At 38.8% G+C, this 21,824-nt stretch overlaps 1 protein-coding gene across 1 annotated transcript in view; it reads left to right on the top strand.

Annotated features, from left to right (window-relative positions):
• Positions 1 to 21,824, top strand: part of RAB2A (RAB2A, member RAS oncogene family) — an 89,498-nt gene that overhangs the window by 57,689 nt on the left and 9,985 nt on the right. Inside the window, exon 6 of the mRNA XM_055286316.2 lies at positions 1,543 to 1,654. Coding sequence (XP_055142291.1) covers positions 1,543 to 1,654 — 112 coding nt within the window. The remainder of the gene's footprint in view (positions 1 to 1,542; positions 1,655 to 21,824) is intronic.

Raw genomic sequence — 21,824 nt, 5'->3', positions numbered from 1 at the left:
GAATTACAGGCGTGAGCCACCGCACCCGGCCTATTGTTTCTTTTAAAAAAAAAATTCTGATTATTTCCTACTGAGTGATTTTTACAATTCATTGAGTCATGACGCAGTTTGAAAAATCCTACCCAGGCTTAACGCAGTGGCTCAGTCCTGTAATCCTAGCAATTGGGAAGGCCAAAGTGGGAGGATCACTTGAGTCCCGGAGTTCAAGACCAGCGTGAGCAACATAGACTTTGTCTCTAAAAAAATAAAAAAAAAAACTGCCCTGGAAAAGCCTTGGCACATGTATACACAAATATATATATAAATTCTTATTGTAACATTGTTTGTAATAATGAAAAATTATAAATAACTTTGTCTCATAGAGAATTTAAGTTGTATTGCATTCATTCAGTAGACTATAATCACCAGTTAAAAAATAAACTAGATCTACATGTATTATATGGATAAATTTGAAAAACATAGTGTTGACCAAAGTTAACAAGTTGTAAAACAGTAGCTACATCTGAATTTTTAAAGACATGAAAAAGAAATACTATTTATGGTTATAAACATGAGGATAAATGCAAAAACGTGCATGAGAATGAAAACACCAAATTTAGGTAGTGGTTACCTTTAGGGTAAGAGGGAGGAGAGTGGGATCAGAGACACACAGGTGGTGATTCTGCTGTTGCTGATTTTATTTCTTAAAGGGAAAGAAACCTGAAATCTGGCAAATAATATGTCAAGGCTAGCTGGAAGTATGTGGACATTATATTATACATCTTTTTCCATGTATAAACATGTAATAAATAATATATAAAAAGTAATAAATAAAATAGTAAAGTTTTTTAACTTTAAAAATAAAACACGCTTTAAAAGCAACTGCTACTTCCCCCCCCCCACCTCACTAATACAATTCTAGTATGATAAAAATGAATACCCTGCTTTCATTGGAAATTTCCAGTTTATACTTTCTCTCTCCCTCCCTTTCTCCTTTTCTGTCTCTCTCTACTCCTCCTCCCTCCGTCCCTCTCTCTCTGTCTATATCAATTTTGCTTTAAGAAGAAACTGGGAATTAAACAAACTGGGATCAGTGATGTAATGTATCTTTAGTACTTTGGATTTTACTAAACAATTTCCTATAGTTTCTGAGAGTTGTATTTTAATCACATTCATAGAAACTCAGTCAGTCTGGCCAATGGAGGAGAATAGTATAGTCCTGCTCTTTCAAATTATGTTGAGCAAAATGGTTTTCTTCTCTGGGAACGCACTGTACTCAAAGATATAAGGTATTAGACTAGAGGCTTCCTTAAGTTAGGGCTAGTTCTAACATTCTAGAACTCTAACACAGAATCTTTCTTCTGTTGGATTGTTAGTTCTTTGAAACTAGACAGTGTGTTCTAAATACTAACCCTCATAATATCCTGAATAATACAGTTAGTATGTTAAAAATTAATTAAAAGAATGGTCATCACAACTTTGAATTCCATGGTACACTTTCCACAAATGCTTCTGTTTGTACCATGTTGATTAATAATGTGACCCTTTCTTTCCCATGTTTAGTGATTTAGAATCTAGAAGAGAAGTAAAAAAAGAAGAAGGTGAAGCTTTTGCACGAGAACATGGACTCATCTTCATGGAAACGTCTGCTAAGACTGCTTCCAATGTAGAAGAGGTAAATAAGAGGCCCTTTAAAATGTTCATCTTTATGCTTAATAGAAATGTTTTACATATCTTCATTTTACTTATCATTTAAGTTTTTAGTCGGATGGTCTTTGAACATCATAAAGTAGGAAAATTTCTTCCCTTTGAAATCCCTTGTAACATTCACCTTCTGTCAGACTCTTAAATCATATTGAGCCTTCTAAAGCCTGAATGTTTTCTTACATTTTTGTACATATTTTCACTCCCTCCCTTTTTCTAAACAATTTCCTATAGTTCCTGAGAGTTATATTTTAATCACATTCATAGAAAGTCAGTCTGACCAATGGAGGAGAATAGTGTAGTTCTGTTCTTTCAAATTATGTTGAGCAAAATGGCTTTCTTCTTTGGGAACCCACTGTACTCAAACATACAAGGTATTGGACTTCTTCGTGTTGCATGGTAGGGAAATCTTTTTTGTGTTGCATGGGAGGGAAATAATGAAATTTCACACTAATGAAATTTGGAAATGTTTCAAGACACCAGAACATTTGTAGCTATTATATCCACTTTCACTTTTTTAAAAATTTTATTTATTTTTTTAACTGTCAATATATTACCACCTCACCACTTCTGCTTAAAGTATTATATTATTGCTGTGTAACATTTTACAAAGCATGAGAATTCTGTTTCATCTATTGATGAAATTTGTGTTATTTCAGTTATTTCCATTGATCAACCTGAACTATTGGAACTTTTCTGAACACAATATATTCTTTTATGCTATATGTGTTTGGAGGTAGTATGAATATACATATTATAAATAGATGATTACATAGTTGATCCTTTCTAAGGTAAATGTATTACTATACTGTTATTTTATAAAAAGAGGTAATGAAGCTAAGAAAAGTAGTAGTTTATCCAAAGTAATGCTTAGTTCCCGATTTCTAGATAAGAACAGCTTATAAGAGCAACTACAGAAAGTAGTTCTAAAAAACAAGTGAGTCAAGAATCACTGCTGTAAGGACAACAGAGGTCAGGGTCCTGGGCAACAGCTAGCTTGTACCTTCAACATAGTAAGCAGTCAGTAAATATTTATTAAGAATGATACTCGGAGCTCTTCTGATTAACCCTTGAACCTAGAAATTGACTACAGTAATTCTACAGCATTGGTATTTTCACCGAAGAATTCTCTTAGGTAAAATATTATACAGTCATGCGTCGCTTGACAAAGGAGATACATTCTGAGAAGTATGTCACCAGGTGATTTCATCATCACGTGACCATCATAGAGTGTACTTACATAAGCCTAGATGGCATAGCCTACTACTACACCTACTATACACTTCCCTTAGTAGACCTTGGTGCCAGAGGAATGACACAGTGATGATTTCCCTTGGTTTTCTTTTTACCACATACCCAAGACTGGGTGCTAGAGAAACAGGCAACCTAGAAAGGTCAACAGGCAAAGAAAAAGAAAGTCTTCTAGCCAGAGAACCAGGAAACAGGCAGGTCAGAACAGTGTTTGCAAGTCAGAACACTCTTAGAAAGTAACCATTCTACTGTAGCCAAACATCACAGAAAAAATTGTGGCTCTGCTTCCACAATCCCCAGGCAGTAATAAAAGTAGCACCGTACCACCACCATTTCCCTTGTTGGAGTGGAGTGAGAGGAAGCCAACTAAACAGTGGTTTAAATAAGACCCAGAGTCTCATAACATAGTATCTAAAATACCCATGTTTCAATAGAAAATCATTCATCATACCTAGAACCAGGAAGATCTTAAATTGAATGAAAAAAAGATAATAGGTGCCAACAGTGAAATGACAGTGGTATTCGAATTATCTTACAAAGATTTTAATGCAGCAACCATTAAAATGCCTCAACAAACAACATGCTTGAAACAAGAGTCTTAGCAAACAAACAATTTGAGCAAAAGAAATGCAAGATAAAAAAAAGAACCAAATAGGAATTTTAAAACTAAAAAAAATACAATAATTGAAATTTAAAAACTCTTTCAAAGCTCTTTGTACACTAGAAAAAAAACTTAGTGAATGGGCTTAACAGCAGAATGGAGATAAAGGAAAGAGATAGTGAACTGGATGATAGAACAACAGTAACTGCTTAGTCTAAACTGCAGAGAGAAAATTGAGGAAACAAATGAACACTGCCTCAGGGACCTATAGGACTGTAACAAAAGCTGACGTCATATGAGGCATCATAAGTCCTGGAAGGAGAGGAAAAAGGAATGGCTCTGAAAAATACTCAAAGAAATAATGGCTGAAAACTTCTTAAATGTGGCAAAAAGTATATAAACCTACAGATTGAAGACAGCCCCAAAGAGGTTAAACCCAGACAAATCCACATGATGACAAACCTCTGTATGGTCAAATTTCTGAATGTGAAAGACAGAAAAAAAAATCTTGAAAGCAGCAAAAAACAGCACCCTACCTATAGGGGAAAAACAGTTCTAATGATAGCAGATTTCTCATCAGAAACCATGGAGGACAGAGAAAATAGCACAGTGGTTTTTGTTTGTTTGTTTTTATTATAAGTTCTAGGGTACATGTGCACAATGAGCAGGTTTGTTACCTAGGTATACATGTGCCATGTTGGTTTGCTGCACCCATCAACTAATCATTTACGTTAGGTATTTCTCCTAATGCTATCCCTCCCCCAGCCCTCCAACCCGCAACGGGCCCCGGTGTGTGATGTTCCCTGCCCTGTGTGCAAGTGTTCTCATTGTTCAGTTCCCACCTATGAGTGAGAACATGCGGTGTTTGGTTTTCTGTCCTTGTGATAGTTTGCTGAGAATTATGGTTTCCAGCTTCATGTCTCTGCAAAGGACATGAACTCATCTTTTTTTATGGCTGCATAGTATTCCATGGTGTATATGTGCCACATTTTCTTAATCCAGTCTACCATTGATGGACATTTGAGTTGGTTCCAAGTCTTTGCTATTGTGAATACTGACACAATAAACATACGTAGCACAGTGTTTTGCAAGAGCAGAAAGGAACTGTCAGCCCAGAATTCTTTACCCAGCAAAGAAAAAAAAAAGAATTAGAAATGAACGTGCAATCAAGACATTCTTTTTTTTTTTTTTTTTGAGACGGAGTCTTGCTCTGTCACCCAGGCTGGAGTGCAGTGGCGCGATCTTGGCTCACTGCAAGCTCCGCCTCCTGGGTTCACGCCATTCTCCTGCCTCAGCCTCTCCGAGTAGCTGGGACTACAGGCTCCCGCCACCACGCGTGGCTAATTTTTTTGTATTTTTAGTAGAGACGGGATTTCACCATGGTCTCGATATCCTGACCTCGTGATCCGCCCGCCTCGGCCTCCCAAAGTGCTGGGATTACAAGCGTGAGCCACCGCACCCGGCCAAGACATTCTTAGAGAAGGAAAAACCAAGAATTTATTAGTAGCAGATTTGCATAAAAGAATGGCTAAAGGAAGTTTTCTAATAAAAGTGAAATGATTGAAGAAAGAATCTTAGAACACCATAAAGGAAGAAAAAACATAAGAAACAAAAATATGGATAAATATGATAGACTTTTTTCTGCAAGTCTTGCAAATTATGTTTGATGTTTGAAGTATAAACAAGTAACTACTGTCTGATGTGATTATCAGTGTATTCCGGAATATTATAAGTCATGGGGAATAAAGGGATTTGATTAGCGCACAGGAAGGCAGGAGAAAGAAAATAGAAAACATAGTAAAATGGCAGATGTAAGCCCTCATATATCAATAACTAAATGTTGGTGGTCAAAATACACAAATCAAAAGGGATTAGCAGAGAGAATTTTAAAAACAATGACTCAGCTATATGGTATCTGTAAGAAACTCACTCCAAATATAACAGTACAGTTAGGTTGAAAATAAAACCATAGGAAAAGTTACACAAACATTAATCAAAGGAAAACAGGAGTAGCTATATTAATATCACATAAACTAAACTTAAGAGCAAAAAAAAATTATCAGAGTGGGACATTATATAATGATAAAAGAATTAGCCCTCCAGAAAGATGTGACAATGCTAAACGTGCGTGTACCAGATATGTGAAGCAAAAACTGATGGACTGCGAGGAGAAAGAGAGAAATTCACAATTATGGTTGGAGACTTCAGCATCCCTTAGGTGCCCACAGAATGTATACCAAGATAGACCATGTCCTGAGCCATAAAATAAACTTCAATCGATTTTAAAGTATTGAAATCATACAGAATGTATTCTCCAAACAAAATGGAATTAAACTAGAAATTAGTTTAACAGAAAATAGGAAAATCTACAAATACTTGGAAACTAAACAGTACGCTTGTGTGTGTCAGTGAGCAAGTCTTGAATTACAAAAAAACACATTGAACTGAATGAAAATGAAAATACAACATACCAATTTTTGGAAAATAGCTAAAACAGTGTTACAAGAGGGAAATGTATATCATTAAATACACTTAATAGAAAAGAAGAAGTCTCTTCCTTATACCTTATACAAAAATTAACTCAAGATGGATTAAAGATTTAAACATAAGACCTAAAACCATAAAAACCCTGGAAGAAAACCTAGACAATACCATTCAGGACATAGGCATGAGCAAAGACTTCATGACTAAAACACCAAAAGCAATGGTAACAAAAGCCAAAATTGACAAATGGGATCTAATTAAACTGAAGAACTTCTGCACACCAAAAGAAACTACCATCAGAGTGAACAGGCAACCTACAGAATGGGAGAAAAATTTTGCAATCTATCCATCTGACAAAAGGGCTAATATCCAGAATCTACAAAGAACTTAAACAAATTTACAAGAAAAAAACAACCCCATCAGAAAGTGGGCGAAGGATATGAACAGACACTTCTCAAAAGAAGACATTTATGCGTCCAACAAACATATGAAAAAAAGCTCATCATTACTGGTCATTAGAGAAATGCAAATCAAAACCACAATGAGATACTATCTCATGCCAGTTAGAATGGCAATCATTAAAAAGTGAGGAAATGGCCGGGCGCGGTGGCTCATGCCTGTAATCCCAGCACTTTGGGAGGCTGAGGTGGGCAGATCAGGAAGTCAGGAGATGAGACCATCCTGGCTAACAGGGTGAAACCCCATCTGTATTAAAAATACAAAAAATTAGCCAGGCGTGGTGGTGGGCGCCTGTACTCCCAGCTACTTGGGAGGCTGAGGCAGGAGAATGGCGTGAACCCAGGAGGCGGAGCTTGCAGTGAGCTGAGATCACGCCACTGCACTCCAGCCTGGGCGACAGAGCGAGACTCTGTCTCAAAAAAAATAAATAAAAAGTGAGGAAACAACAGATGGTGGAGAGGATGTAGAGAAATAGGAACACTTTTACATTGTTGGCGGGAGGGTAATTCAGTTCAACCATTGTGGAAGACAGTGTGGCAATTCCTCAAGGATCTAGAACCAGAAATACCATTTGACCCTGCAATCCTATTACTGAGTATATACCAAAAGTATTATAAATCATTCTATAAAGATACATGCACAGGTATGTTTATTGCAGCACTGTTCACAATAGCAAAGACTTGGAACCAACCCGAACGCCCATCAATGATAGACTGGATAAAGAAAATGTGGCACATGTACACCATGGAGTACTACGCAGCCATAAAAAGGGATGAGTTCATGTCCTTTGCAGGGACATGGGTGAAGCTGGAAACCATCATTCTCAGCAAACTAACACAGAAATAGAAAACGATACGCCGCATGTTCTTACTCATAAGTGGGAGCTGAATAATGAGAACACATGGACACAGGGCGGGTAACATCACACACCGGGGCCTGTTGGAGGGTGGGGGCCTAGGGGAGGGAGAGCATTAGGAGAAATACCTAATGTGGATGACGGATTGATGGGTGCAGCAAACCACCATGGCATGTATATACCTATGTAACAAATCTGCACATGTATCCCAGAATTTAAATTAAAAAAAACAAAAGAAGTCTCAAAATAATTTTAACTCCTACTTGAAGAACCGAAAGCAAAATAAACCACAAAAAAGGAAAACCTAAAATAAATAGAAAGGAGGAAATATTAAAGATAAGAGCAGAGATTAAGTTGAAAACAAAAATCAGTGAAGCAGAGAGCTGGATTTTTTAAAAACTTCAGTAAAATTGGCAGGCCTCTAGCAAAACTGACAGAAAAGGTGCAAGTTACCAATGTCAGTAACAAAACAGAAGCTATCACTACAGATTCTCCAGACATAAAAGAGGTAATTAGGGAATGCTGTGAATAGCTCTACCCACATAAATGTGACAACTTAGATGAAATAGACCAGTTTATCCAAAAACACAAATTGCCACACCCAGCCAGTATGAAAAAGTTAATTTGAGCCTGGCCAACATGGTGAAACCCTGTCTCTACTGAAAATACAAAAAGTATCTGGCTCCTCCTGGTAGCAGGAGCCTGTAATCCCAGCTACTCAGGAGGCTAAGGCAGGAAAATCGCTTGAACCCAGGATGCAGAGGTTGCGTGAGCTGAGATGCACCATTGCACTCCAGCCTGGGCAACAAGAGTGAAACTACGTCTCAAAAAAAAGAAAAAAATTGAATAGCCCTATAAACTATAACGGAAATTGAATTCATAGTTTTAAAACTCCCCAAAAAAGAAATCTCTAGGTCCAAATAGTTTCACCGGAGAATTCTACCAGACATTTAAAAAAGGAATGAACACCAATTCTAGACCATCTTTTGCAGAAAATAGATGTAACACTTCCCCATTTATTTTATAAAACTGATATTACTCTGACACTAAAACCAAAGACAATACAAAAAAAGGAAAAGTACAAATCAATAGCCTTTATAAATATATAAGCAAAAATCCTCAACAAAATGCCAGAAAATAGAATTTCAACAATATACGAAATTATGTATGTGTACGTGTATAAAGTATATACATCATGGCCAAATGGGGTTTAGTCCAGGGATGCAAGGCTTGCTCTGTATTCAGAAACAAATCATTGTACTCCACCATTTAGTAGGGTAAGGAAGAGAAACCACATGATTATAGCAGTTGATGCAGAAAAACCGTTTGACAGAATTCGACACCCATACATATTTAAAAACTCTCAGAAAAATAGGAATTGAGGGGGACTTCCTCAACTTGTTAAAGAGCACGTGAACACACACCAAAAAAAACAACCCACAACTAATGTTATACTTAAGGGCAAAAGGTTGAAGGTATTGTTCCTTAGATTAGGAACAAAGCAGGAATGTCTGTTCTCACCATTAATCAACATATTGATGGAAGTTCTAGCCAGTGCAGTAAAGCAAAAAAAAAAAAAAAAGAAAAGGCATACAACTGAGGAAGAAATACAAACTGTTCTATTTGTGGATGATGTAATTGTCTCAGTAGGAAATCTCAAGAGATTTACAACAAAAAAAAGTGAGTTCAGCAAGGTTGCAGGATACAAGGTAGACATAAAAATCAATCGTATTTCTATATTTTAGCAATGAAAACATGAACATCAAAACTGAAAATATATCATTTTTAAGCACACAGAAAATAAAATGAAATACTTAGGTGTGAATCTAAAAACAGCATGTGCAGGCCATATATTCTGAAAACTGCAAAACTACTTACAGTGGTGAAAGAAGTAAAAGAAAATCTAAATAAATGGAGAGGCATACTATGCCTACTGTTTGGAATATTCAACCTTGTAAAATGTCACTTATTCACAAATTGATATAAATGTTTAACACAATTCATATCAAACTTCCAGTACAATGTTTTGTAGATATAGACAATATTATTATAAAATATATATGGAAAGGCAGAAGAACTAAAGTAGCTGACACAGCTTAGCAAAGGAGAATAAAATGGGATGAATCCACCCATTGATTTCAAGTTTTGCATAGCTAGTCATCAGGACTGTGTGATACTGGTAAAGGGATAGACACATAGATCAATGGAACAGAATGAGTAACCTGGAAACACGCACACAAATATGCACAACTAATTTTTAACAAAAGTGCGAAAGTAGTTAAATGGAAGAAGATAGCCTTTTCAACAAATGGAACTCTAGCAGTTAGAAATCCATAGGCAAAATAAATGAACTTCATCCTAAGTCTCACACCTTAAAAAAACTAACACAAAATCCTGGAGTTAAATGTAAAATATGAAAGTATTTATCTTTTAGGGGAAAAAAAAAGAAAAAGAAAAATTTCAGTATCTGAGCCTTAGCATATGTGTCACCAAAAGGATGATTCTTAAAAGGAAAAAGTGATAAATTAGCCTTCAAAAACTTTTGCCCTATGAAAGACTGTTTAAGTAGATGAAAAGACAAATCTTCAGAATGGGAGAAAATATTTACATACCAGGTATCCAACAAAAGACTAGTGGCTAGAAATAAAAATTCTCAAAGTATTGAGTAATTTTACTCGGTAGTAAAAAAGACAATGCAATTACAAAATGGGCAAAGGAGATATGAGCAGATATTTCACTGAAGAGGATCTACAAATGGCAAATAAGCACTAGAAAAGATCTTTGATATCACTAGCCATTAGGGAAGTAGAAATTAAAACCTCAGTAAGCCAGGCCTGGTTGGTGTAAGCCGGTAATCCCAGCTACTGGGGAGGCTGAGGCAGCAGGAGGATTTTTGTGCCCAGGAATTTGAGACTGGACTGGGCAACACAGACCCTGTCTCAAAAAAGAAAGAAAAACACCCAGTGAGCTGTCACTACATACCTGTCAGAATGTCAGGAAGGCTAAAATGAAAAATACTGAGAACACCAAATGCTGAAGAGAATGTGGAGAAACCAGATCACTCTTACATTGCATGTGAGAATGTAAAATAACATAGCCACTCTGGAAAAATGGCAGTTTCTTTAAACACTAAACATGCAGCTACCATACATCCTAGCAGTCGCACCCCTGGACATTTATCCCAGATAAATGAAGACTTAGGTGGACTCAAAAACCTATACACAAATGTTCATAGTAGTTTTATTCAGAATGGCCAAAAACTGGAAACAGACTAGAGACATTGGGTTGAAGGACACTTTAGTGGCTGCATGGTTACAATGTGGTCCATCTATACCATGGAATACTACTCAGCAATAAGAAGGGGGAAACTACAGATACTATACAGCAATCTGGATAAATCTGGAGAGAACTATGCTTAGTGAATCAAGCCATTCTCAAAAGGTTGATCCTGTATTATCCCATCTTTGTAACTTTTTTGAAATGATAAAAATTTTTGTAACAATGTATTAATACTGTAGTTTTGTATGAAGTCACCACTGGGGGAAACTACATAAATGTTACACGGGATTCTTCTGTATTATTTCTTACACCTGCATTTGAATCTATAATTACCTTAAAACAAAAAGTTTAATCAAAAAATAACTGTGTACATCCAACTTAAACTGATTGAGTCCTTTAACACCATGATGACAATTTTAAAAATGAGAATTCATCAGGAAGAAGCCTCCCAACCACAATAAAATACTAATGTTAGAGTATAGAATATGGCTGTGGAAGCTTGTTGGTATTTTATGAATTCTTGAAGAATAAAGATTTTCTTTTTCAAATTACTAGATTTTTGCTAACATAACTTTTTCACAAGAGCTCTTTATGTCACATTTCTGCACAGGGCAAATTTTTATACAAATAGTTCCCTCCATATATGTTTAGCATATGCCTAGCAAATAATAATTAATGTTGAGATTTTTATTATGCGTAGACTTTATTTTCTTTCTTTCTTTCTTTCTTTTTTTTTTTTTGAGATGGAATGTCGCTCTCACCCAGTTGGGAGTGCATTGGCACGATCTCAACTCGCTGCAACCTCCATCCACCTCCCAGGTTCAGGTGCTTCTCCCACCTCAGCCTCCTGAGTAGCTGGGACTACAGGCATGCGCCACCACACCTGGCTAATTTTTTGTACTTCTAGTAGAAACGAGGTTTCACTATGTTGCCCAGGCTAGTCTCAAACTCCTAAGCTCAAATGATCCGCCTGCTGTGGCCTCCCAAAGTGCTGGGATTACAGGCATGAGCCACCATGCCCAGCATGTTATGCATAGGCTTTCTTAATTACATTTCTCAGAAGTAGCTAAAGATGAAACTGTACTAATATGGAGTAAGAAAGTCCTGGTTAGAAGATAAAACAAACCGCATTCATTCACAATGTCTGCATGACAGATCTTTAAGTAAAAGGCATTTTTAGGACAATACACTTTTATTCATTAGCTTATTTTTCTACATCATGTGTATCAAAGCATTTTGGTAGGCTCACAATGAAGTTGATAGAGCTGGTGTTAAGCCTTGTTTTATTTTGTTTTTTTGAGACAGGGTCTCGCTCTGTCACCCAGCCTGGGGTACAGTGGTTTGAACTGTAGCCTCAACCTCTTGGGCTCAAGTGATCCTCCTGCTTCAGCCTCCCAAGTAGCTGGGATGACAGGTGTGTGCCACCATGCCCAGCTGATTTTTTTGTTTTTTGTAGAGGCAAAGTCTTGCCATGTTGCCCAGGCTGGTCTCAGACTCCTGGGTTCAAGATATCCTCCCACCTTAGCCTCCCAAAGTGCTGGGATTACAGGCTCAAGCCACTATGCCTGGGCAGGCTGCTCTTTCAAATTAACTTAATCAGTACTATCACTTAAAAAAGTAAACCTTAATAGACATCATCTAGTTTTAGAAGTTATCACCATGTAGATATTTTGAGTCTTATATCCCATTTGTTGAGCAAATGCCAGAAATATTTTTACCTATAAATATTTCAATATAAGTAATTTTTAAAAATATAACACAATACCATGATATATAGCATAGCAGTAATTCCTTAAAATCTAATATAAAGTCTTAATGTCATCCCTTTTATTTCATTCAACAAGTAATATTGGAAAACAAGTATTTAGTTTCTTTATTTGGGATCAAGGAAGACTAACGAAAGGATTTCTTCCTCCTTAGAGAAGTAGGAAGGAGGAGAACTAAACCAGCACTTATTTGGTATCTGCCCTTTGATAGGCATTCACCATCAGTTCCTATGGCAGGAGAGCCAAGACCAAACTATGCTGAAAATTACAATATACTATCTCAGAGATTTAAGCAAGAATTATCCTGCAGAATTAGATCCAAGGAGGTAAATGTTAGGCATGCATGGCCCATTGATTCTTGATCAGGTTGACCCTTGGACTTAGAAAAAAACAGCAATTATAGTAATTATGGGGAAGTTTGTTCTAAGTGCAATGCCTTATGTTTTTGCTTTTCAAGGGCTCAGATTTGCCTAACTGTGCCATCCTTTTGTTCCTTAGGAGAGTAAGCAGAGCTCTATGGGAGAGGCAGTTTAGCACAGTGGGTAGAAACTGACCATGGGCTCAGACAGGATCTATCCTCAGCTTGCTCTCTGGAGGACTCTCTTCTACGAGAGCTGATCATGTGATGGGTTAAGAATAAGGCAGGTATTCTAATGACACATCCCACTTGTCTAGTGACAGTGGTGGTTGGTGTTGGGACATTTCAGAGAAGGTCATCATCCTCTTTTTTGTAATCTGTTGAGAATTATTCACATCCCAGCTGATCCTTGGCACCCATGTGTAGAGAAATTTTAATGCACAGGGAACCCTCTTAAAAGATTTTTTAGACTATTATTATTTGTTAAGGTTAAATATAAATGGCACATTGATGATGTTTAGAATTGGACCTGTTTCCTTTTGATGTTGTGCTGTAGTCTGTTTATACATTTTAACGAAGACCCAGTTACTGTAATACAAGTGGACACCATGAAATTTAACTGTTACAGTTCCCTGTAAGGGATTGGATAATTTACAGCATAAGATAACACAGCTTTGTTGCTGGAAATAAGTTTACTATTAATCTATAGATTTCCTATTAATCAGCTTTATGATTTCATCCAAGAAGGATCTGTTGAGGGGGAAAAGAGGCAACGTGGTAAATTAATGCAAAGGATAGCTCCTCATAACACAGAATTATCTGGTCCAAAATGTCAGCAGTATTGAGATTGAGAAACACTGAATTAGAATAATAAAACACAGTTCAACTCGAGGAAATGAAGCACCCACTCGGCATAATACATGAATCCTCTTTATTCACTTAGTAATAGGAGGGATGGTGCTATGATATTAATGTTAAAAATGAGTGCAAATGTCATGGCTTATGCCCGTAATCCTGGTATTTTGGGAGGCTGAAGCAGGAAGATTACTTGACACTAGGAGTTCAAGACCAGCCTAGCCAACATAGCAAGACCCTGTCTCTATTTAAAAAGACAGAAAGAGAGGGAGAGGGAGGAGAAGAAAGAAAAGAAAAGAAAAGAAGAAAGAAAATAGATGATTGATTGATAGATAGGGTTTGGATCTGTGTCTCTCCCCAAATCTCATATCGAATTCTAATCCCCATTGTTGGAGGTGGGGCCTGGTAGGAGGTGACTAGATCACGGGAGCAGTTTCTTATGAATGGTTTAACACCATACCGCTTAGTGCAGTTCTCGTTATAGTTCTCATGAGATCTGATTGTTTAAAAGCATGTAGTACCTCCCACCTCTTTCTCTTTCTCCTGCTCTGGTCATGGGAAGTGCCTCGCTCTCCATTTGCTTTGTGCCATGATTGTAAGTTCCCTGAGGCCTCCCCAGAAGCTGAGCAGATACTAGTATCATGCTTCCTATACAGCCCGCAGAACCATGATACAATTAAACCTCTTTTTTTAATAAATTAACCTAGTCTCAGGTATTTCTGTATAGCAGTGCGAGAAAGGAATAATACAGAAAATTGGTACTGAGGAGTGGGGCTTTGTTATAAAGATACCTCAAAATGTGGAAACAACTTTGGAACTGGGTAATGGGCAGAGGTTGGAAGAGTGTGGAGGGCTCAGAAGATGAGGAAAAAATTGGAACGTCTTAGAGACTGCTTGAACTGTGACCAAAATGCTGATAAAGATGTGGACAATGAAATCCAGGCTGAGGAGGTCTCAGATGGAGATGAGAAAATTATTGGGGACTGGAGCAAAGGTCGCTTTTGTTATGCTTTAACAAAGAACCTGGCTGCATTGTGCCCCTGCCTTAGGGACCTGTGGAACTTGGAACTTGAATGGTGATGATTTAAGATATCTGGCAGAAAAATTTTCTAAGCGACAAAGCATTCAAGATGTGGCCTGGCTGCCTCTAATAGCCTATCTCATATGTGTGAGCAGAGAAGTGACCTGAAACTGGAACTTAGACTTAAATGGGAAGCAGAACATAAAGATGATAAATTTGTAGACTGGCCATGTGGTAGAAAAGAAAAGCCCATTTCAGGGGAGGAATTCAGACAGGCTGCAGAAATTGGCATAAGTAAAAAGGAGCCAAATGCTAATAGCCATGACAATGGGGAGAAGACCTGGAAGGCATTTCAGAGACTTCACAGGAGTCCCTCCCTCACAGGTGCAGAGGCCTAGGAAGGAAGAATGGTTTTGTAAGTCAGGGCCAGGGTCAGGGCCCCACCACCCTGCACAGCCTCAGGACACTACTCCCTGCATCCCAGCCACTTTAGTTCAAGCTGTAGCTCAAAGGGGCCCAGGTAGAGCTCGGGCCACTGTTTCAGAGGGTGCTAGCCACAAGCCTTGGTAGCTTCCATGTGGTGGTAAGCCTGTGGGTGCACAGAGTCCAAGAGTTGAGGCTTGAAACCTCTGCCTAGATTTCAGAGAATGTATGGAAAACTTTGGATGTTCAGGCAGAAGCCTACTGCAGGGGTGGAGCCCTCACAGAGCACCTCTTCTAGGGCAGTGCAGAGGGAAAATGTAGGCTTGGTGCTCCACATAGAGTCCCCACTGGGGCACCACCTAGTGGAGCTGTGAGAAGATGACCACATCCTCCATACCCCAGAATAGTAGATACACCAACAGTTTGCACCCATCACTTGGAAAAGCCACAGGCACTCAGTGCCAGCCAGTGAGAGCAGCCGTGGGGTCTGAATCCTGCAAAGCCACAGTGATGGAGCTGCCCAAGGCCTTGGGAGCACACCCGTCACACCACTGTGCCCTGGATGTGGGACATGGAGTCAAAAGATTATTTTGGAGCTTTAAGATTTGATGACTGCCCTGCTGGGTTTTGAACTTGTATGGCACCTGTAGCCCCTTTCTTTTGGCCAATTTTTCATTTTTGGAATGGGAGTATTTACCCAATGCCTGTGCCCCCATTGTATCTTGAAAGTAGCTGTTTATTTTACAGGCTCATAGGCAAAAGGGACTAATACATATATAGATATATAATGCTTCATTTCAAGCTGGGAGTGGTGGCTCATGCCTATAATCCCAGCACTTTGGGAGGCCAAGGCGGGCAGATCACCTGAGGTCAGGAGTTCGAGACCAGCCTGACCAATATGGTGAAACCTCATCTCTACTAAAAATACAAAAATTAGCTGGGCGTGGTGGCTTGTGCCTGTAGTCCCATCTACTCAGGAGGCTGAGACAGGAGAATTACTTGAATCAGGGAGGCGGAAGTTACAGTGAGCTCAAATTGCACCACTGCACTCCAGCCTGGGTGAGAGAGTGAGACTCTGTCTTAGAAAACAAACAAACAAACAAAAATGCTTCATTTCAGTGATGCCCTGAGCTGGGAGGGAGTAAAGACTCATAGGCAAAAGGGACTAATACATGTATATAAAATGCTTCATTTCAGTGATACCCTGAGCAAGGAGGGAGTAAAGACTAGGAAGTACTGTTAGGAAGTGACACCACTTTTATTTTTGGAGCTGTCTCTGACCTGTGAATCCTACAGTGAATACTCTTAAATATTTTAGTATCTGTCCAGATAATATTGGTACCCGGATCCTTTAACTATGCCTCTGATATTCCAACTGTTTTGCTCTTACCTGAATTTATGCTGCCTATCTTGAACTAGGATCTTAAATTTAAAATGGCACCCAAGACAACACTTTGAAGTTTATTTCCAAAGAGCATAAAATAAAATGCCCTAGTCTTCCTAAACTAGGTATTACTTAGTAGGAAGAATTTCTCAAGACAGGACCATAGAGAGAGAGAGTACTATCATATACTACATTAATAACACTAATATATAACCACATATTTATTGTATACACAAGTAATACTTGGAAAACCTGGATTAAATAAAAGTCGGCAAATTTTTCTAACAGTTGCCCAAGCTATACCTGGGACCTTTTGAGCTGCAGCTAGAGCTGGAGTGGCTGGGATACACAAGCAGTGTCCTGAGGCAACACAGGGTGGTGGGGCCCTGGCCTGACCTACAAAACTTTTCTTCCCTCTTAGGGCCTCCAGGCCTGTGATGGGATGGGCTCCTGCAAAGTCTCTGAAATGCCTAAAATTGGAATTGGTGGGGGATGCGTAACATCTCTTAACATACCATGGACTGATGTCTGTGTTATTGCTTACTCTCATTTCATGGTCACATACATGTTGTGGTGGGTACATGGAGACTGCTTTTTTTTTTTTTAAGCTAAACTAAGAATGCCTTGTAAGATTTTTCCTTTTTTCAGGTCAGTTGTCTTTTTTTTTTTTTTTTTTTTTTTTTTTTTAAGATATTTTTTTGGGCTGGGTGCAGTGATTCACGCCTGTAATCCCAGCACTTTGGGAGGCCGAGGTGGGCGGATCACAAGGTCAGGAGATCGAGACCATCCTAACACGGTGAAACCCTGTCTCTAAAAATACAAAAAATTAGCCCGGCGTGGTGGCAGGTACCTGTAGTGTGTTACTCAGGAGGCTGAGGCAGGAGAATGGCATGAACCTGGGAGGCGGAGCTTGCAGTGAGCTGAGATCACACCACTGCACTCCAGCCTGGGCGACAGAATGAGACTCCGTCTCAAAAAAAAAAAAAAAAAAAAAGATTTTTTTGTAGAGATGGTGTCTCTCTATGTTGCCGAGGCTTGTCTCAAACTCTTCGGCTCAAGCAGTTTTCCCACCTCGGCCTCCCGAAGTGCTGGGATTATGGCATGAGCCACCATGTGCAGCCTACCTGTCAGTTGTCTTTTTGACTAGAGCTTCCCAGATATTAATGTACACCTAAGAATTCTGTTAAAATGCAGATTCTGATTCAGTAGATCTGTGGTGTGGCCTTGGAGCTTGCATTTGTAACCAGCCCTCAACTAATGTAGATACTGCTGATCCAGGGGTCACACTCTGAGGAGATAAGAGAGGCTGTAGAGGAGTCCATTGTGTTCTGTCACAGGACAATCAGGCAGAGTGCTGTCTCCTCTTATTTCCTCAAAGATGTTATTGCTTCAAACCATCTTATTATATTCACCCTTTCTTTATTGATTCTTGGCTCCCAGCATGTAATTAAGTTTCAACCGTCTGATAAAATCCTTTCACTCCATTTCTCCTGGATGTTTTTCCTTCTGGCTTCTATTAAGAGCCGTCTCCATTTCCTTGTTCTTTTTCTCACCTCTCTTCAGAGTCTGACTTCTTCCACCATGGCCAAGGTCATCCTAAAAAGCCACAACTAACAAATACTTTTCTGGGTTTGTTTTTTTTTTTTTTTTTTTTTTTTGGTTTTTATTTTTACTTTTAGAAAAAGTTTATTATAAAAAAGTAATTGCATGAAAGAAAGCTTGCAAAATAGAGAATAAGTAAAAGAATAATAAAAACATATCATACATAATATGTAAAGGCTAGAAGAAAATACACCAAAATGTTAACAGCAATGATGACTGTATAGGTGCTCAAAAAGCAAGAATTATACCTTTTTTTTTTTTCTGCTTTTCTGTTCTTAGCTTAAACAGTCCTTTGGGAATATTTGATACTTTTGACTATTCTTCAGTAAACTTCTTTCTTAGCTCCATGACACCATTTTCTTTCTTTCTCGCTCTCTTATTCTCTCTCTCTCGCTCTCTCTGTCTCCCCACCCCCGGTCCTGCTCCCTCTCCTCCTCCTCCTCCTCTCCCTCCCTCCATCCCTCCTTCTCCCTTTACACTCACCCCACCTCACTGGCCTTCCCCAGATTTTTTTTTACCAGTTCTTTTTTCCACTTTGAGACATCACCTAAGTCTGTTACTTCAGGTACCCTTTTAGGCTGTATGTTCAGCTCCACCCTGACAGCTGCTGCCTAGACAGTTGTGCTGAGTGATCTTCACACCCTTCCAATTTAACACATCCAGCTGAACTGATAGCCTTTCTCTATTCTAGTCTGCAAATCTTCTATATTCTGTAGTGTTCTTTCTCTTACCCCTTGACATTGATTTATTCAGTTAATATGTGTCACTTTTCACCTGTTATTGTTTCTACCTGTTAAATATCTCTCCAAATTGTCTTCTGTCATAATTGTATCCTAATTGGACTTCCTGTCTTCATTTTTCAGTCCTTTACACTGTGACCTCTGGGATCTTTCTAAAAATGAAGGTTAAATGTCTCTCCAGTTTTATTAACCATGCAGTGGTTCCCCACAGCTTCAGCATCAAACTCCTTAGCTTGGCATACAGGATGCTTTGATTGCCAACCCCTCACACCATATGCTCTCCATAGTAAACTAAGAGTTGATCAGCTTTACAGTGTTCTCTCCCCTTCTCCACAAAAAAGTATTCTCTGCACTTGAAATGCCCTTCCTTCCGACTTGATCCTCCAAGGATATGGTCAAGTCTGATCCCTCCTCTGGAATGTGTTCATGACACCAGCATGTCTTTCTTCTGCCACCAGCCACCAAGCACGACATCTGAATTGATAGACGTTTTCTTCTACTTATTCCTGTGTCGTCCTGGGCATGAATTCACCTTAGTATGATATCATTGCACTTGTTCGTCATGTCAGCCCACCATAAGGATTGAGTTCTTTAAAGACACAGACTCTTTTCATTTCTGCAACCCCCACATGGTAGATAACAAAAGTTTGGATGAGTAAGTATGTATTTGCTTCAACCATGTTCCTCTTCCTTCAGTCTTTCATTCTGGTTATGCTTTGGTCCCACATGTTACATGTAGGTAGAATTCTGTCCTAAACCTTATCTTTGCCCAAGCATTTTAAAACATGAGATTTTAGAAAATCCAGATGAGGCTGGGCATGGTAGCTCACACCTATACTCCCAGCACTTAGGGAGGCCAAGGTGGGCAGATAACTTGAGGCCAGGAGTTTGAGACCAGCCTGGCCCACATGGCAAAACCCCATCTCTACAAAAAAATAAAAAATTAGCCAGGCGTGGTGGGACATGCCTGCTGTACTCCCAGCTATGAGGTAGGAGGATCACTTGAGCCCAGGAGGGCAAGGCTTCAGTGAGCTGAGATCATACCACTGCACTCCAGCCAGGGCAACAAAGGGAGACCCTGTGTCTCAAAAAAAAAAAAAAATCCAGACAAGCAAATTGGCCTCTCATCAGGTTCTTCTTCCTTCAGTAGCTGCCTCGAATCTTTGTGGTTTGAAAAGGCCTTTTTAGATGGAGAAATGTTCATGTCATAATGGCAGGCTAGGTAAACCCCTACCCTTCCCAGAAGCCTTATGCTCATGCTGCTGAAGTATTTATGCTACTGAAATACTAGATACCACCAAGACAATAGCTGAAAATACAACCAGCTAACCCTAAGACAGATTGCAGTAACCCACCAAGCCACCTAAACTGACAGGATAGATGAATTTCTATGTCCAGAGAGAACACATGACTTACTAAGACATTAGTAACTAGGAAGACTACCAGTTTCAAGGCCCCTTGCTGATACTTGCATTCTGTCTCAGTACTTGAAAGTCTGTAGACCTTATTTGCATTGAGGGACCATCTTGTCTTGGGCTTTTTTGTAACTGGTGGAATGAGTATTTTTATATAGCTGTAATGAGGTTGTAAACTGAAGGCTTTTGTTTCCCCCTTAAACCTATTCTGAGTGTTAAGCCCATGAATGCATACCACAGGACTTCACTGGAAATCTGACCTGGCCTTCCTCAGCAGTTTTCCAGTATCCCTTGAGGATAGCTTAGTTTAATAAATCGCTCTCCTCCACGTTTTGGTAGACTTGGCTGACTAGCATCAGCTTCTTCACCTCTAATTTGGTCATCATCCCCGAAACTTCATAGATGATCCAAACTCTGACTTTGGAAGTTGCATCTATTTTCTATACTTCTAAACCAGGGTGGCTAAACATTACCCAAGAAAATTATGCTAATAAATGCGTGTCATACACTTACACACTCACATTTATCTGTAGCTTATATTCCCATATAGGTGCGCAATTATATAGATTGCCATCTACCAAGACTTTCCCACGTGTACGACGTATTAGAATTCCACGTGTCTAAAAGAAATTTTTCATTCCTTCCTCGAAAACTGATTTTCTTCTTAATTTATCTCAATTCATGGTATACCCTTTTATCTCATCACTTAAACCAAAAGTGGAGTCATCCATAAACATATCACCATTTTACTCTGTCACTTAAAGTCCTGTTAATTTCTTCACAACAGATACTAGGTTTGAGCTTTGCCATTCGTTCTCGTTGCCACCATCTGACCTTTCTTTCTTGGGTTATTGCTCTGGACTCCTCAGTCTCCCTGTGGCCAGTGTCGTCCCCTTGTGATTCATTCTCCAAACTCTCCTCTGATTTTGTCCCTCGCCTGCTTCCTACCTTTTCAGGGTTCCTCTGCCTATAGGGCCACATCTCTAACTTTATCTCACATTCCTGGCTGTCCCCAGCTTCCAACAGAATTGAACTTAAAATCTGCTTCTCTGTCCAGAATGCCCTTCTTCCCCTCCGTTTTCCTAATATATGAGTGGGAGCTTACCTGTCTATCAGGCCTTCACACTTGCAGGGCTTTTCTCTCTCAGAAGTGGTCATGCCACCTTACTCATCTAAGCAACTGATGAGTTTTTTCTTCTGTGTTCCCATATGGGATGCATATCTATCCTATATACCACATTCTTGAGATTTAAGGTATTCATATTTATCTGAGTGTCCTCAGTGCCTGGTACAAATCAAGCACTCAGGAAATGCTTATTAAATGGAAGAACTAAATTGCTAAGGAATTAAACATTTTTGTGTTACCTCTGACAGAAAGTAGGAACAGGAAATTCCTTTTTTAATTGAAAACATTTTAATATTTACTTTTGAATATAAATAAGCATTCTAAGAATAACTTGGAGTGAAATTTTTCTTTATGAGCTAAGTTTAAATTCACTTGAATTACAAAATGTTAATCATTGGTTTAGTATACTCAGCACTGAAGAGTAAAATGCTGCAATATTTATGATTTTTAAAACTATTAAGTTTACATAGAAAACCAATTATTAATCTGCATTGCGCAGCCTTTGCTATGTTATGCTGCAG

The sequence above is a fragment of the Symphalangus syndactylus genome, chromosome 7 (genome assembly GCF_028878055.3).
Source record: "Symphalangus syndactylus isolate Jambi chromosome 7, NHGRI_mSymSyn1-v2.1_pri, whole genome shotgun sequence".
Classification (NCBI taxonomy): domain Eukaryota; kingdom Metazoa; phylum Chordata; class Mammalia; order Primates; family Hylobatidae; genus Symphalangus; species Symphalangus syndactylus.
Note: the sequence above shows the minus strand (reverse complement) of the source record. Positions and strands in the feature narration are given on the sequence as shown.